Genomic DNA, 19,081 nt, shown 5'->3' with positions numbered 1-19,081 from the left:
CCCCCTCAGACGCAGCAGGTAACACACAACCCCACCCTCATCAACCACACCATCTCCTGCCAGGAATGCTCCTGCTAAATGGGCAATCCCTCATTGGGAGGGGGAAAGGGGCACGCTGTAGCTGGTCTTCTTTGATCCAGGTACACCCAAACAGAGGGGTTAATCAGTACATCCCTTTGATAAACATCTTGCAACCTAACATCACACAATGCAGACGCCACCTCACTCTGGCTTCACCGTGAACACAGCGGCAAAGGACATGCCATTGGGAGGAGGAGCAGCGAATGCAAATCGCTGCAGTACCATAGCAACAAGAAACACGATACCCTCCGAACATCTCTTCAATTCAACAGCTATAATTTACACAGAGAGAGAGAGAGCGAGACACGCACACACAGATACAGAGAGGGGCACAGATACAGAGAGGGGCACAGACAGAGAGGGGCACAGACAGAGAGGGGCACAGACAGAGAGAGAGACAGACAGAGAGAGAGACAGACAGAGAGAGAGACAGACAGAGAGAGAGACAGACAGAGAGAGAGACAGACAGAGAGAGAGACAGACAGAGAGAGAGACAGACAGAGAGAGAGACAGACAGAGAGAGAGACAGACAGAGAGAGAGACAGACAGAGAGAGAGACAGACAGAGAGAGAGACAGACAGAGACAGACAGAGACAGACAGAGACAGACAGAGACAGACAGAGACAGACAGAGACAGACACACACACAGACACACACACAGACACACACAGACACACACAGACACACACAGACACACACAGACACACACAGACACACACAGACACACACACACACACACACACACACACACACAGACACACACACACACAGACACACACAGACACACACACACAGACACACACACACAGACACACACACACAGACACACACACAGACACACACACACAGACACACACAGACACACACAGACACACACACAGACAGACACACACACAGACAGACACAGACAGACACAGACAGACACACACAGACACACACAGACACACACAGACACACACAGACACACACAGACACACACACACACAGACACACACACACACAGACACACACACACACAGACACACACACACACAGACACACACACACACAGACACACACACACACAGACACACACACACACAGACACACACACACACAGACACACACACACAGACACACACACACAGACACACACAGACACACACAGACACACACAGACACACAGACACACACAGACAGACACAGACACACAGACACACACACACACAGACACACACACAGACACACACAGACACACACAGACACACACAGACACACACAGACACACAGACACACACACAGACACACACACAGACACACACACAGACACACACACAGACACACACAGACACACACACAGACACACACACAGACACACACACAGACACACACACACAGACACACACACACAGACACACACACACAGACACACACACAGACACACACACAGACACACACACACAGACACACACACACACACACACAGACACACACACACAGACACACACACACAGACACACACACACAGACACACACACAGACACACACACACACACACACAGACACACACACACAGACACACACAAAGAAAGAGACACACACACACACAGCCAATTGAAGCTTTTTGATGACAATGGGTTGCAATGAGTCATCTTGCCCTCTGCCGCAAACAACCTCAACATTAATAAATCCAAGCATTTTTTCTGCTCTCTCTGATCCGCAGTTTCAGAATAATCAGACACAACATGAAGATACAGATCACAACGCTTATTTGGTTAGGAGACCTCACGGAGGCTCAGAGTGGAAAATGTTCGGCCCACTCTCTCTCTCTCACACACACGCCCCCAGAGGCTTTGCTTTAATATCCCAGCCTGCAGTGCAATGCAGTGCTCCCTCAATACTGCCCCAGGGCCTGGCTTACAAACCCCGAGTGCAGGAACTGGGCCTCCCCACACACACCCTGTGAGGCACAGACAGGACATTTAAACCCGGTCGGCACGCCGATGGCTCAGTGTTGCTAAAGTGGCCTCAGTTTTGCTTCACTGATAATCGGTTGGGTTGGGGACAGGGTCATTTAAAACCTCAAGGTGTGATCCCCCCCGGCCTTTCACAAATCGCCACAGGGCCTGGTAAGTCTAAGTTTTAAAGTTTAAGTTTATTTATTGTCACAAGTAGGCTTACATTAGCACTGCAATGAAGTTACTGTGAAAATCCCCTAGTTGCCACATTCCGGCGCCTGTTCGGGTACACTGAGGGAGAATTTAGCACGGCCAATACACCTAACCAGCATGTCTTTCGGACTGTGGGAGGAAACCGGAGCACCCGGAGGAAACCCACGCAGACACGGGGAGAACGTGCAGACTCCACACAGACAGACTGCTGCGTGCATCACTCTCCACCCCAGGCCCCCGATCTTAAAGGAGGCGGATCCCTCGTCGAGGGACCGCCACTGGGGACCGAGGGTGTGTTTGGAAAAGTTTACAAGTTGATGATTAATCTGTCTGGGTGTGTTATGAATGCACCTTCCTTGGTCACCAATTCCTGGGGTGGGACTCGAACCTGCAGCTTCTGGCCCACAGGGAGGGACGCTAACCCCAGTGTGCCACAAGACCGCCTTCTAACATTCCTGTGAAACGGATAGGTTTAGGGAGGGAACCGGGCTGTTGAAAGCACAGTCATCAATGGTCGGGTGATTAAAATCAGGATTACAAGAGAGGTTAGGGATTGGGGGAAATGCAGAGATTTCAGATGTTAAAGTTAAAGTTTATTTATTAGTGTCACAAGTAGGCTTACATTAACGCTGCAATGAAGTTACTGTGAAAATCCCCTAGTCGCCACACTGAGGGAGAATTTAGCACGGCCAATGCACCCTAACCAGCACGTCTTTCAGACTGTGGGAGGAAACCGGAGCACCCGGAGGAAGCCCACACAGACACGGGGAGAACGTGCAGACTCCGCACACAGTGACCCAAGCCAGGAATTGAACCTGGGTCCCTGGCGCTGTGAGGCAGCAGTGCTAACCTCTGTGCCACTCCTGTGGGGCTGGAGGAGATGAATGAGGGAAAGAGAGAGAGAGAGAGAGAGAGAGACAGGTGAGGGCCTGGGGGGGGGGAGGGGGGATTTTGTCACCAGACTGGGCATACTCAATGTGAGGCACTGCCTGACCCTAGATTTCACCCAGCGACTGGATGCAAAGCTCAGTTACTGGCGGTACTCACTCCGAGAGGCTTTCCTGTGCCAGCGTTTGTTGCCCAGAGAGATGGAGGACTTTCAAACGATCGACACGGCCTGAAGGAACACTTTCACTTCTCACAGGAGTTTCTGCACTGGGACCTGAGAGAGAGGAAAACAGCAAGAGCTCATTCACGGCACAGGCTGGAGACTGGCAGCAGTCGCTGACTGGGCAGAGGCTGAGAGAGCCAATTCATCAATGGTTCACCCCACCCAATCGTCCAATTAATAATCCCCCGCGGACAATCGAACCCCACACGGTGGCAAACTCCCAACTCCGACCCTAAACTGGGCTCAGATACATCATCTCCACCAGGACAGTGAGAAACCTCCATACAACCAGTCGCAGAGCTGGAAGCGGTCAGTTTGCTGAATGACATTCAGATTTATCCACCTTCCCCCCCCCGACCCAAGGGGGGGGGCGGCAAACCTTTCAGCCACACAATCTATTTGACCTCGAAGGGCACAGAGCGAAACCACCCCCCCCTCTGCCCCGAGAGGCATTCTTATTAAAGAGTTAAACCACAGTAACTGGATTGTAATCGGTACAAACATGCAAAAACAAATTCAAAGAATGTCCCATTTCTTATACGTTAACATTTATTTAAATGTTCTTTTAGTCAAAGTCTTTTAAAGTCTGACCGTTTATCATTTTTACTACGAGGAGCGGACCTCAAAGATTAATTTAATATCGGGAATGCTGTGGGAGAGCTGGATTCTCCAACCAGACACCCTTCCCCCTCTGCCCACCCTCTCCTTCCCCCTTCCACCCCTGCCTCCTCCCACCACCCTCCCCGCGTCCTCTCTCCCCCCGCCGCCGCCTCCACCCCGCCTCCCCCACTCATGCGTGCTCCCACCACCCTCGCCCCCTCCCCATGCCCCCTCTCCCTCCCTCTTTTCCCCTCCCCCCCCCCCCCCCACCGCCTTCCCCCCACTTCCCACTCGCCCTCCCACTGGCACAAATGATCATTAGAGAGAGTGAGGGTGTCTCAAGGACGACTCGGATTTACACAATGCCTTTCCCAATCTCAGGATGCCTGGAAGCTCATTCCAGCCGGTGAGGTACTTCCTGAAGCGTAATCACTGTGGTAGTGTAGCAAAGGCAGCAGCCAATGAGTACACAGCGAGCCGCACTGTGATAGGGTCATGTGTTTTTGTGACGTTGACTGAAGGTGAAGATTGGCCAGTGGCAGCATCCCCCCATTCTGCTCCAAAGTATCAGCATGTGACCTTTCCTGGCCAGCGGAGGGCGGAAGCGGAGCCCGTGTTCAACAGACTGCATCTCTGACAGAGCAGCACTCCCTCACTGGAGGCTCAGACTGGAGTGGGATTTGCCTTGAGGGAATCTGAGCTATAGCTGACCCGCAGGGGAGTGAGGTTCTAGACGTTCACACACCACGAAAGACACACCTGATGGCGTTGGCTCCAGCGCGTCCTCCTTTGACGGGGCGATCTCGGTGTGTTCCGGGTCTGGATGAGAGGGGGGCCCCTCGATCCGCAGTCCGGAAGGCATCAGGAAATGGGCCGTCATCTCCTTGGCATCTCGCAGCTTCTCCAGGCACGGGGCTGCAGGCACGCTTGACGTAACCTCTGACCTGCAACAATCGATCAACAAGGTTAGGCCCACTCGCTGCTCTGGATTCGGGGGGGGGGGATGGGGGGTCCATGATGGTGTGCGCCAACTCAATCCAGGGTGAGGGGGCAGCCTGCTAGCTAGGCCGCTGGGCCTGTATCCACGATTACACCAAACTCCCAAAGTTACCTGGTTTAATAAAGAATGACCTAGCCCGAGGGGGGGCAGAAAGCAGCACGGTGGCACAATGGTTAGCATTGCTGCCTCACAGCGCCAGAGAGCCGGGTTCGAGTGAGGAAACCGGGTGAGGAAACCTGAGCACCCGGAGGAAACCCACACAGACACGGGGAGAACGTGCAGACTCCACACAGACAGTGACCCAAGCCGGGGATCGAACCCGGGTCCCTGGCGCTGTGAGGCAGCAGGGCTAACCACTGTGCCGCCCCAGGTCACTGACCAGACGAGGATGAAGGAAGGATGTACACGAGACCAAATCAGGACGGTGCGTCACTCAGAGAGGAAGCTGGGGGTTGACGAGGCAGGATTGTACAGAGAGAGCAAGGCTACCTCGCTGAGGCACCCCCACCCCATCAAAATTCACCTGGTCAGACCGGCAAGAAAGATCTCCCAGCTGTTTTGTCCAGACATTTTTAAATACATTTCAAGTGTTGACCAAGCTCTGCACAGAGCAGAATGTTCCGAATGCTGACAGAATGATGTCACTGCCCCAACTGTTCCCATGGTTTCCGAGAGACCAGAGATCAACAATGACATCACAATGACCCTTGCTGTTTGTCATTTTCATAAATGACCTGGATGAGGAAGCGGAGGGATGGGTTGGTAAGTTTGCCGACGACACAAAGGTTGGTGGGGTTGTGGATAGTCTGGAGGGATGTCAGAAGTTACAGAGGGACATAGATAGGATGCAAGACTGGGTGGAGAAGTGGCAGATGGACTTCAACCCAGATAAATGCGTCGTGGTCCATTTTGGTAGGTCAAATGGGATGAAGGAGTACAATATAAAGGGAAAGACTCTTAGTACGGTAGAGGATCAGAAGGACCTTGGGGTCCGGGTCCATAGGACTCTGAAATCGGCCCCGCAGGTGGAGGAGGTGGTTAAGAAAGCATATGGTATGCTGGCCTTTATCAATCGAGGGATTGAGTTTAGGAGTCCAGGGATAATGATGCAGCTATATAAGACCCTCGTCAGACCCCACTTGGAGTACTGTGCTCAGTTCTGGTCGCCTCACAATAGGAAGGATGTGGAAAAGATTGAAAGGGTGCAGAGGAGATTTACAAGGATGTTGCCTGGATTGAGTGGCATGCCTTATGAGGATAGGCTGAGGGAGCTCGGTCTTTTCTCCTTGGAGAGACGAAGGATGAGAGGAGACCTAATAGAGGTGTATAAGATGTTGAGAGGCATAGATCGGGTGGACTCTCAGAGGCTTTTTCCCAGGGTGGAAATGTCTGCTACGAGAGGACACAGGTTTAAGGTGCTGGGGGGTAGGTACAGAGGAAATGTTAGGGGTAAGTTTTTCACACAGAGGGTGATGGGCGAGTGGAATCGGCTGCCGTCAGTGGTGGTGGAGGTGAACTCAATAGGGTCTTTTAAGAGACTCCTGGATCAGTACATGGAGCGTAATAGGATGGAGAGTTATAGGTAGGTCTAGAAGGTAGGGATGTGTTCGGCACAACTTGTGGGGCCGAAGGGCCTGTTTGTGCTGTAGTTTTTCTATGTTTCTATCACCTACAGTGGAATCGGAGAGCATAAAGGAAGAGGCCATTCGGCCCATTGCATCACTGCAGGCTCTTCTGAAACCCGTTCCAGTCCTTCTGCCCTGTTCCCCTGGCTCTCAAATATTCGCCCCTTACGAAAGTCTAAACCTGCCATATTTCTGGCAGGAGATTCCATTCCCCTCGGGTGTCGTAGGGAGCCCTGGCTCAGTCTGCCTGGAGGGCAGGTCGAGACATGGCAACATGGCAACGGCCGTCAGCACTAACTCCCCGGTAAGATACCAAGACAGATTGCATTTGCTTGGCTTGTTTTAGGGTCTGTACTAAAGTGTTTAACATGTTAAAATGATCAGATATGATGTGACTTCAGCCACCTCGCTCTCCCCCTCTCGTCAATTTAGAGACTGAGATGGAGAAGGAAGATTTCTGTGGGCTAAGGGTATAGTGAGGGGCGTGGGCCACAATCTAACTGAATGGTGGGTTAGTCTCGAAGGGCCTCCTGCAGCTCCTGTGTTTCCACAGCGGCACAGTGGTTAGCACTGCGGCCTCACAGCGCCAGGGACCCGGCTTTGATTCCCGGCTTGGGTCACTGCCTGTGCGGAGTCTGTACATTCTCCCCGTGTCTGCGTGGGTTTCCTCCAGGTGCTCCGGTTTCTTCCCATACTCCAAAGATGTGTGGGTTAGGTGGATTGGCCGTGATAAATTGCCCCTTAATGTCAGGGGGGCTAGCTAGGGTAAATGCATGGGGATCGGGCCTGTGTGGGATTATGGTCGGTACAGACTTGATGGGCCAAATGGCCTCCTTCTGCACTGTAGCATTCTCTGATTCTACCATCATTGACAACATGAGATGAAGTCCTGTGGAGTGCAAAGCGAGATCGAGAAGCAGGGCAGGGGGGCATTTCAATTCCAGAATCGAGTATTAAAAGCTCCAATTAACAATGATCATAAAAATACAGTGGAGCCCCGATTTTACGCGCCCCAATTTAGCACGAAATCGGATATTAGGCGATCGCGCGACGGACCCTTTTTTTTTACTATTTCCAGTTTAGCGAATTAGCGCGACCTCGATAACATTCACGATCACGTTTTTTGGACCCCAACCATCGCGTTAAAACAGGGCTCCACTGTACCACATTGTAATAAAATCCCATCTGGTTCACCATTGTCATTTAGGGAAGGAAATCTGCCGTCCTTACCCGGTCTGGCCTACATGTGACTCCAGAGCCACAGCAATGTGGTTGACTCCCAACTGCCCTCTGAAGTGGTCAAGCGAGAGACACAGCCTTAGGGTGGCTCCCTGCCCTGCTCAGGGGCAATTAGGGATGGGCAATAGATGCTGGACTTGCCATGAATGAATACAATCGTTGTTCAGCAACTTATCTGACCCTAGGTCCAGGTCACAAAGTACAGGCAAGGGAGTCAACATCTCTCATCATGGCAAAAAGCAGTCTATTTGATTGGCACTCCCTCCATCACCGACGCACAGAGGCAACCGTGTGTACCATCTACAAGATGGTACGCACAGCGGCAGGCGTGTGTACCATTTACAAGATGCACTGCAGCAACTCACCAAGGCTCCTTCCACATCACCTTCCACTGCTACCATCTAGAAGGACAAGGGCAGCAGATACCTGGGAACATCACTACCGGAGGTTCTTCTCCGAGCCAAAGAAGAACGTACAGGGTAAATGGTAGGACTCTGAAGAGTGCAGTTGAACAGAGGGATCTGGGAATACAGGTACAGAATTCCCTAAAAGTGACGTCACAGGTGGACACGGTCGTAAAGAGTGCCTTTGGTACATTGGCCTTTATAAATTGGAGTATCGAGTATAAAAGTTGGAGTGTTATGGTAAGGTTATATAAGGCATTGGTGAGGCCGAATTTGGAGTATTGTGTACAGTTTTGGTCACCTAGTTACAGGAAGGATGTAAATAAGATTGAAAGAGTGCAGAGAAGGTTCACAAGGATGTTGCCGGGACTTGAGAGGCTGAGTTACAGAGAGAGATTGAATAGGTTGGGACTTTATTCCCTGGAGTGTAGAAGATTGAGGGGAGATTTGATAGAGGTGTATAAGATTTTGATGGGTATAGATAGAGTGAATGCAAGCAGGCTTTTTCCGCTGAGGCTAGGGGAGAAAAAAACCAGAGGGCATGGGTTAAGTGTGAAAGGAGAAAAGTTTAAAGGGAATATTAGGGGGGGCTTCTTCACGCAGAGAGTGGTGGGAGTGTGGAATGAGCTGCCGGATAAAGTGGTAAATGCGGGGTCACTTTTAACATTTAAGAAAAACTTGGACGGGTTCATGGATGAGAGGGGTGTGGAGGGATATGGTCCAAGTGCAGGTCAGTGGGACTAGGCAGAAAATGGTTCGGCACAGACAAGAAGGGCCAAAAGGCCTGTTTCTGAGCTGTAATTTTCTATGGTTCTATGGAGCCACTCACCATCCTGACTTGGAAATATATCGGCCGCTCCTTCACTGTGGCTGGGTCAAAATCCTGGAACTCCCTCCCTAACAGCACTGTGGGTGTACCTACACCACATGGGTTCAAGATGGCGGCTCACCCACCACCTTCAAGGGGCAATTTAGGATGAGCAATAAATGCTGGGTCTGGCCAGCCACACCCACATCGAGAGGGAGAATTAGGAAAAGCATGCAGCCGATGTCAAAAAGATCATTTCCCCTCCCGCTCCTTCGGCAGTAACACTCAAAACTGTTTGTCCCTCTAACGCACCTCTCGGTTGGGTGGCTGGTTCCGGTTCCAGTTCTGTCGGCGGCTTGGCGTCCTGGGTCAGCCCCGAGGTTGGCGTCTGCGAGGAAACAGGAGGTGGCAGCATTAAAGAACTCGTTTTTCTTGTCCCCAAACAGCACCGTCTGAGCTCAAACCTGGCTCCTCACTGAAGAAAAGTCACCGCTGGCATTCTGAGCAACAAACTCACCCTCCCTACCCCCACAACCCCCTCTCCAGAAACAAGCCCCCTCCTCCAAAAACCCTCGCACATGTCGCCATTCTTGTACAGGCAAAAATGTAAGCAGTTGTTTTTCACACAGCAAGATCCCACCGAGATGAATGGACAGTTACTCTGGCAGCACATAAACAGTAAGCACTGGAAACTCTCAGCGGGTCTGACAGCATCTGTGGAGAGAGAATAGAGCCAACGTTTCGAGTCAGGATGACCCACTGGGGAGGCGATGGCCTAGTGGTATTATTGCTAGACTATTCATCCGGAAACTCAGCTAATGTTCTGGGGATCCTGGTTCGAATCCCGCCACGGCAGATGGTGGAATTTGAATTCAATAAAAAATATTTGGAATTGAGAATCTACTGATAACCATGAAACCATTGTCGGGAAAAACCCATCTGGGTCACTAATGTCCTTTAGGCAAGGAAATCTGCCGTCCTTACCCGGTCTGGCCTACATGTGACTCCAGAGCCACAGCAATGTGGTTGACTCTCAACTGCCCTCCAAGGGCAACTAGGGATGGGAAATAAATGCTGGCCAGCCAGCGACGCCCATGTCCCACAAATGAATAAAACAAAAGTTAATCTGGTGGTGCTGGTTGGGGCCAGGATGGCAGGGTGGAGACTCCTCTATCCCTCAGTTAATAATGCGGCATTCCCTCAGTACTGACCCTCTGACAGTGCGGCACTCCCTCAGCACTGACCCTCTGACAGTGCGGCACTCCCTCAGCACTGACCCTCTGACAGTGCGGCACTCCCTCAGCACTGACCCTCTGACAGTGCGGCGCTCCCTCAGCACTGACCCTCTGACAGTGCGGCGCTCCCTCAGCACCGACCCTCTGACAGTGTGGCACTCCCTCAGTACTGACCCTCTGACAGTGCGGCACTCCCTCAGCACTGACCCTCTGACAGTGCGGCACTCCCTCAGCACTGACCCTCTGACAGTGCGGCACTCCCTCAGCACTGACCCTCTGACAGTGCGGCACTCCCTCAGCACTGACCCTCTGACAGTGCGGCACTCCCTCAGCACTGACCCTCTGACAGTGCGGCACTCCCTCAGCACTGACCCTCTGACAGTGCGGCACTCCCTCAGCACTGACCCTCTGACAGTGCGGCACTCCCTCAGCACTGACCCTCTGACAGTGCGGCACTCCCTCAGCACTGACCCTCTGACAGTGCGGCACTCCCTCAGCACTGACCCTCTGACAGTGCGGCACTCCCTCAGCACTGACCCTCTGACAGTGCGGCACTCCCTCAGCACTGACCCTCTGACAGTGCAGCACTCCCTCAGCACTGACCCTCTGACAGTGTGGCACTCCCTCAACACTGACCCTCTGACAGTGCGGCACTCCCTCAGCACTGACCCTCTGACAGTGCGACACTCCCTCAGTACTGACCCTCTGACAGTGCGGCACTCCCTCAGCACTGACCCTCTGACAGTGCGGCACTCCCTCAGCACTGACCCTCTGACAGTGCGGCTCTCCCTCAGCACTGACCCTCTGACAGTGCGGCACTCCCTCAGCACTGCAATGGAATATTAATTGGAATCTGTTCAGTCTGGGGATTTCTTAATATTTTGAACACTGACAAGGGAAATGCCGAAAGGTTTAGAAAGACATTCTCTGGAGTGTTGTCAGCATCGAAAGGTCAACCCCCCTCCTACCTGTGTCTGCGTCCTTGCATTGTCTGCTCGAGGTGTCTACGCTTGCCTCCTCTGGGCAGTCTGCACTCCCACTGGCCTTGTGGACACTGGTTTCAGGATCAAGGCCTTGGCTCTCTGATAACTCGAGCAACCCAAAACCAGCCTGGGATGTGCCTGAATAAAACAAAACACATTAGACTATAAGACATAGGAGCAGAATTAGGCCATTCGGCCCATCGAGTCTGCTCCACCATTCAATCATGGCTGACATTTTTCTCATTCCCATTCTCCTGTCTTTTCCCCATAACCCCTGATCTCCTTATTAATCAAGAACCTATCTATCTCTGTCTTAAAGACACTCAATGACCTGGCCTCCACAGCCTTCTGCGGCAAAGAGTTCCACAGATTCACCACTCTCTGGCTGAAGAAATTCCTCCTCATCTCTGTTTTAAAGGATCGTCCCTTTCGCCTGAGGTTGTGCCCTCTGGTTCTGGTTTTTCCTACTAGTGGAAACATCCTCTCTAGGTCCACTCTATCCAGGCCTCGCAGTATCCTGTAAGTTTCAATAAGATCCCCCCTCATCCTTCTAAACTCCAACGAGTACAGACCCAGAGTCCTCAACCGTTCCTCATACGACAAGCTCTTCATTCCAGGGATTATTCTTGTGAACCTCCTCTGGATCCATTCCAAAGCCAGCACGTCCTTCCTTAGATATGGGGCCCAAATCATTCACAAAGACATCAGTAATGAGACAGGCCATTCAGCCCATGTAACCATACTCACCCACAAAGACCTGAGGTTCCCTTAGAAGTTTTTGATCTTGGGGAGGTGGGGTTACTGGCTGGGTCAGCAATCCCGGATTACCCTCGAGAAGGGTGGCACAGTGGTTAACACTGGTGCCTCACAGCGCCAGGGACCCGGGTTCGATTCCCACCTTGGGTCACTGTCTGTGCGGAGTCTGCACGTACTCCCCGTGTCTGCGTGGGTTTCCTCCGGGTGCTCCGGTTTCCTCCCACAGTCCGAAAGACGTGCTGGTTAGGGTGCATTGGCCGTGCTAAATTCTCCCTCAGTGTAACCCGAACAGGCGCCTGTGTGGCACGACTAGGGGATTTTCACAGTAACTTCATTGCAGTGTTAATGTAAGCCTACTTGTGACACTAATAAATTAAACCTTAAACATTCTTACATCCATGTAATCCTAATAGAATTTTCTAAGTTTCTATGAGATCCTCTCTAAGGGTGGTGTGTGACCTGCCTTCCTGCAGTGTGTGTGGAGTAGGTACACCCACTGTGCTGTTGGGGAGGCAGTTCCTGGCTTTTGACCCAGCGACAGTGAAGGAACGGTGATCCAAGTCAGGATGGTGAGTGCTTGCTGGGGAACCTTCAGGGGGTGGTGTTCCCATGTGCCTGCTGCCCTGCTCTACACACTGTGGCAGAGGGCGCAGGTTTGGAAGGTGCGGCAGTGCATCTGGTCGCTGGTAAAAACACTGCCACTACCTAAGTTTTCGAAGTGATTCCAAGACTTTGGGCTGCGTCAGTGTATCGGGGGCATCCACGTATTTTAAACCTACGAACCGTTGTAAATTAATTCCTTATAATTCAAGCAGCAAGTAATAATGTTCCAGATTAAACCAAGTTTCTTCACTGGTTTAACCAATCCACTGAACATGCCAACTCGTTGCTGGGTGCTAGGCACTCTGTAACCGCACCCCAGTGCCCACACTCAAATCTGGTCAACCAGCCCCCCTCCCCCCCCCCCCCCCGAGTCAGTTGCAGCAGCCATGCATGAGCCAAAGTGATGATCATCCATCTCCACTCAGTCACAGGAGAGGGAGCAGCACTCTGTGTCTAACCTGGGCAGCCGTTATAGAATAGAATCATAGAATCCCTACAGTACAGAAGGAGGCCATTCGGCCCATCAAGCCCACGCCGACAACAATCCCACCCTATCCCCATAGCCCCACATAATTACCCTGCTTATTCCCCCCCCCCCCCCCCCCCCCCCATCCCAGACTAGGGTCAATTTAGCATGGCCAATCCACCTAAGGCGCACATCTTTGGACCGTGGGAGGAAACCGGAGCACCCGGAGGAAACCCACGCAGACACGGGGAGAATGTGCGGAGTCTGCACAGTCACTCGAGCCGGGAATCGAACCCGGGTCCCTGGCGCTGTGAGGCAGCAGTGTTAACCACTGTGCCGCTCTTAGCCAATCTAAAGGATGCTAAGTGCTGACGACTAGGTGCAAACTGAACCTATTTCATTCCCTGGCACGAAAAGCCCCGATTCCGACCAGCACTGAATCCTCACAGAGGGTCCAAAGAACTGAGCAGCCGAAAAAGAAAAAACAGCCCCGGGAATGGTCTGGGACGGCACGGTGGCACAGTGCTGAGCACTGCTGCCTCACAGCGCCAGGGACCCGGGTTCCATTCCCGGCTTGGGTCACTGTCTGTGTGGAGTCTGCATGTTCTCCCCGTGTCTGCATGGGTTTCCTCCGGGTGCTCCGGTTTCCTCCCACACTCCAAAGATGTGCGGGTTAGGTGGATTGGCCATGCTAAATTGCCCCTTAGTGTCCCATGATATGTAGGTTAGATGAATTGGCCATGCGTGGGGTTATGGTGATAGGGTGAGGGAAGGGGCCTGGGTAAGATCATGGAATCATAGAATCTCTACTGTGTGGAAGAGGCCACTCAGCCCATCGAGTCTGCACCAATTCTCTGACAGAGCATCTTATGGAGATGCCGGCATTGAACTGGGGTGGGCACAGTAAGAAGTCTCACAACACCAGGTTAAAGTCCAACAGGCTTATTTGGTAGCACAAGCCACAAGCTTTCGGAGCGCTGCCCCTTCATCAGGTGAGTGAGACACTCACTCCTACTGTGCGTGGGTTCACAACTCCCACTCACCTGATGAAGGGGCAGCGCTCCAAAAGCTAGTGGCTTGTGCTACCAAATAAACCTGTTGGACTTTAACCTGGTGTTGTGAGACTTCTTACAGAGCATCTTACCCAGACACTCTCCCTGCCCTATCCCTATAACTTCACACATTTTACCACGGCAAATCCCCCCGGCGATCTGCACATCTTTGGAGTGTGGGAGGAAACCGGAGCACCCGGAGGAAACCCACACAGACACGGGGAGAACGTGCAAACTCCACACAGACAGTGACCCAAGCCGGGAATCGAACCCGGGTCCCTGGCGCTGTAAGGCAGCAGTGCTAACTACTGTGCCACCTCTGGGACTATTAAGATACTCTGTCAGAGAGTCAGTGCAGACCCGATGACCCGAATGGCCTCCTGCTGCACTGTAGGGATTCTACGGTCTTGTTAAACGGGCCCAATTCTACCTTCAGCGCCAATGGAGTTGGTTGTTGAATCTGCGACGTCTCCGCCTTCACCTTCTCCGGCCAGTGGACTAGCCCGGATCCTCACAGCACTGCCGGGATAAGAAGAAACAAATTAATAGCATCGCCTCTTTCACAACTGGTCACCCTGTCCACTCGGATCCAGGCAGAGGGTAGGAACACAGCGCCATTCTGCCCAGTGGTCTACATGCCTTCACTAGCCTTGCTGTCCCACCTAGTGCTGCATCTCTGTCAGCAGAGACTGAGAAGCCAGGAGAGCAAGTATGTGTCTACAAGAGGCAACAGTGAGTGTGAGTGTCTGGGGAGAGGGGGGGGGTGGAGCGGGGTGGAGTCGTGTTGATGAGAGGACCAGAGCCGGCAGAAAGACAAGGGGATCAGATCTTGGAGAGTCCACACTGAAGTAACAATTATTCCCTGCATTTATATAGAGCCCTCGGTGACCTTAGGAGGTCCCAAGATGCTTTCCAGCCAATGATGTACTTGTGGCGTGCACTCACTGTATCAGATTGTGCTCAGCAAGCTCCCAACACCTTCTCAAGGGGCAATTAGGGTCGGGTAATAAGTGCTGGCCTGGCCAGCGACACCCACTTCCCATCAACAAATTTTTTTTTTTAAAATGACCAGTTCACCTATTTTGGTGACTTTGGGTGAGGTGTAAAGTACGACCACAAAACTGGGGTGAACCTCCCAGCCCTTCCTGAAAATAGTGTCACGGGATCTTACACAGCAACCCGAGAGAACAGGCAAGGTTCAGTTTAACATCTCCACCGAAAGACAGCACCTCCAACACTGCTGCACTTCCTCAGTACCACACTGGGAGTGGCAGCCTGGATTGTTCATGCGTGAACGGGATTTGAAGCCATAACTGTCTAATTGAGAGACAAGAATGCAATCCCAAGCCATGGCCCACCCACCCGTTTGTCCGCCCACCCATCTAGCCATCCATCCATCCGCCTGTCCAACCATCCATCCACCCGCCCATCTATCCATCCATCCATCCACCCGTCTATCTATCCGCCCAGCCACCCATCCATCCATCCATCCACCCGCCCATCTATCCATCCATCCATCCACCCGTCTATCTATCCGCCCAGCCACCCATCCATCCATCCATCCACCCGCCCATCTATCCATCCATCCATCCACTCGTCTATCTATCCGCCCAGCCACCCATCTATCCATCCATCCATCCATCCATCCGCCCGTCAATCCATTCATCTATCCACCCGCCCATCTATCCATCCATCCATCTATCTATCCGCCCGCCCACCTGTCTATCCAGCCACTCACTCAGTGACGGTGAATGGACACTGGGAGCAGTGGTTCCTCCCTTTCTCTTTCCACAGGTAAATGTCACAAGGCAATTGTACCCGAGGCCTCCCCCATCCAGATACCGTCAAGGGTTAAAGCCACTTACCTGGTTTGTCCATTTGGCCGTGGTAGACCTTCAGTCGAGGGAATGGGCTGCTCGTCCGACCTCTGACCTGTCGTCGTTTCCATGGCACCCGCAACTACCAGAGACGAACCTGGTTACGGGTAGAGTTGAAAGATTAGTCACCAGTGAGGAGCCGAGGGGGCAGAACATTCACCACAAAGGCGTCCATTGAAGAAGCGGCCTGCTCCCTTGGCCAACGAAGTCATCAATGTTCTTCGAGTTGACCTTCATTTTCGGTTAACCATTTGCCATGTTGACTGCTGCATTACAATAAGTGGACCTATTATGTGCTGCACACCCAAAGTCGTTTATTAGATGATGGGATTGCTTAATGGAGGTACGTTGAGGAGTAGCCAAGGCCCACACAGCAGCCCTGGTACCTCCATCAAAGCCTATTTCTAAAGTTCTTTCATGAGATGTGGGCATTGGTGGCAAGGCCAGCACTTACTGCCCATCCTTAATTGCCCTTGAACTGAGTGGCTCGCTCGGGCCATTTCAGAAGGGCAGTTGAGAGTCAACCACATTGCTGTGGCTCTGGAGTTACATGTAGAATCCCTACAGGACAGAAGGAGGCTATTCAGCCCATTGAGTCTGTACCAACCACAAACCCACCCCAGGCCCTATCCCATAACCCTCATTTACCCTAGCTAATCCCCCTGACTCTAAGGAGCAATTTAGCATGGCCAATTCACTAACCTGCACGTCTTTGGAGTGTGGGAGGAAACTGGAGCACCCGGAGGAAACCCACGCAGACACGGGGAGAACGTACAGACTCCACACAGACAGTGACCCAAGGTTGGAATCGAACCCGGGTCTCTGGCGCTGTGAGGCAGCAGTGGTAACCACTGTGCCACCCAGACCGGGTAAGGACGTCAGATTTCCTTCCCTAAAGGACATTAGTGAACCAGATGGGTTTTTCCGACAATGGTTTCATGGTCATTATTACTGAAACTAGCTTCAGATTCCAGATTTTACTGAAATTTAAAACTTCACCAGCTGCTGTGGTGGGATTCGAATCCAGGTCCCCAAAACCTCAGTCTGGGCCTCTGATTACTAGCCCAGTGACATCACCGCCATGTAACCATCTCCTCCACGTCTGAGACTAAATCCAGAAGTGGTCAAATCGCATGATGATTTTTTAAATCATAGAATCCCTACAGTGCAGAAGGAGACCATTCAGCCCATTGAGTCTGCACCAATCACAATCCCACCCAGGCCCTATTCCCGTAACCTCACATATTTACCCTGCTAATCCCTCTAATCTGCACATCCCGGGACACTAAGGGGCAATTTAGCGCGGCCAATCTACCTAACCTGCACATCTTTGGAGTGTGGGAGGAAACAGGAGCGCCCGGAGGAAACCCACGCAGACACGGGGAGAACGTGCAAACTCCTCACAGACAGCGACCCAAGCCGGGAATCGAACCCGGGTCCTTGGTGCTGTGAGGCAGCCGTGCTAACCACTGTGCCGCCCGATGTTTCGGATACGAGGAGGCCATTCAGCCCCTTTGGGCCTGTATCTGCCATTCAATCCATCATTGCTGATCTGGATCTTGACTCCACCTCAGTTCCATAACCCTTAATAATACCCCCACCCGGAATAAACATCCATCAACCCCGGTGTGGAAAATTGGATCCCTCAGCAGATTTACACTCCGCCTTTGCGTGACCAAGTGCTTCCTTCCTGACATCGCCCCCTGAATGGCCAGGATCTCATTTCAATGTTCTGCCCCCTCCCCCGCAGCCCACCTCCCCCTACCAACCCCAACAAACCCCCAGAGGAAATAACCAAGAACAAAGAATATTACAGCACAGGAACAGGCCCTTCGGCCCTACAAGCCTACACCGACCATGCTGCCCGACTGAACTAAAACCCCCTACCCTTCCGGGGACCGTATCCCTCTATTCCCATCCTATTTGGGTATTTGTCAAGACGCCTCTTATAAGTCACTACCGTATCTGCTTCCACTACCTCCCCCGGCAGCGAGTTCCAGGCACCCACCACCCTCTGTGTAAAAAACCTGCCTCGTACATCTCCTTTAAACCTTGCCCCTCGCACCTTAACCTCTTCACCAACTCCATCAAATCCTTTAATGATCTTAAACAGCTCAATTGGACCATCCCTTAATCTTCTATGCTTCAGAGAATATAAAACGACACAACCTGACCGGATAATTTAATCCTATTAGACCCCGCCAACACCCCACCCTCCCCGCCACTCCCACCCGATGTAATTTTCCAAGGCCATCTCAGACATTTGGCTCAGAGCAAGAATATCAGATCAAGCCTGGGACGGAGTGCAATGCCTCATCCTGTCAGCTTGGATCTGGCTTGTCCCTCATGTGGGGACAATGAATTGGATTCAATTGGGGTGGCACAGTGGTTAGCACTGCTGCCTCACAGCGCCAGGGACCCGGGTTCAATTCCCGGCTTGGGTCACTGTCTGTGTGGAGTCTGACAAGAAGTCTCACAACCCACCAGGTTAAAGTCCAACAGGTTTATTTGGTATCACGAGCTTTCGGAGTGCTGCTCCACTCAGCTGAGGAAGGAGCAGCGCTCCGAAAGCTCGTGCTACCAAATAAACCTGTTGAACTTTAACCTGGTGTCGCAAGACTTCTTACTGTGCCCATCCCAGTCCAACGCCGGCATCTGCACATCATGTGTGGAGTCTGCACATTCTCTCCGTGTCTGCGTGGGTTTCCCCCGGGTGCTCCGGTTTCCTCCCACAGTCCAAAGATGTATGGGTTAGATGGATTGGCCATGCTAAATTGCCCCTTAGTGTCAGGGGGACTATCTACGGTAAATGCATGGGTTTACTAGGATAGGGCCTGGGTGGGATTGTGGTCAGTACAGACTCGATGGGCCGAATGGCCTCCTTCTGTACTGTAGGGATTTTATCATTCTAAGTACTTTTTGAAGCGTATTCGTGGTTGTAGAAAACTCAATAGCCTTTTTGTGCACAGCAAGCTCCCACAAACAGCAAGGTCTCAACAACTGGAACATCTGGCTTCCTGATGATGGACGAGAATGAATCTTGGTCTGACTGGCTCTTCGTAGGATCTTTTCATCCATCATCCTCAGGGGG

At 52.2% G+C, this 19,081-nt stretch overlaps 1 protein-coding gene across 1 annotated transcript in view; it reads right to left on the bottom strand.

Annotated features, from left to right (window-relative positions):
* LOC144489268 (TP53-binding protein 1-like) overlaps positions 1 to 19,081 on the bottom strand; it is a gene marked incomplete at its 3' end in the record, with an annotated part of 46,269 nt that overhangs the window by 12,058 nt on the left and 15,130 nt on the right. The window contains exons 4-9 of the mRNA XM_078207134.1: positions 15,979 to 16,087; positions 14,544 to 14,632; positions 11,222 to 11,374; positions 9,331 to 9,406; positions 4,702 to 4,886; positions 3,279 to 3,393 (exon numbers count right to left, since the gene is read on the bottom strand). Of these exons, the coding sequence (XP_078063260.1) occupies positions 3,279 to 3,393; positions 4,702 to 4,886; positions 9,331 to 9,406; positions 11,222 to 11,374; positions 14,544 to 14,632; positions 15,979 to 16,087 (727 nt within the window). The remainder of the gene's footprint in view (positions 1 to 3,278; positions 3,394 to 4,701; positions 4,887 to 9,330; positions 9,407 to 11,221; positions 11,375 to 14,543; positions 14,633 to 15,978; positions 16,088 to 19,081) is intronic.

The sequence above is a fragment of the Mustelus asterias genome, unplaced genomic scaffold, assembly GCF_964213995.1.
Source record: "Mustelus asterias unplaced genomic scaffold, sMusAst1.hap1.1 HAP1_SCAFFOLD_2070, whole genome shotgun sequence".
Taxonomy (NCBI): domain Eukaryota; kingdom Metazoa; phylum Chordata; class Chondrichthyes; order Carcharhiniformes; family Triakidae; genus Mustelus; species Mustelus asterias.
The sequence above is the reverse complement of the archived record's forward strand: the minus strand, read 5'-3'. Positions and strand labels throughout refer to the sequence as shown.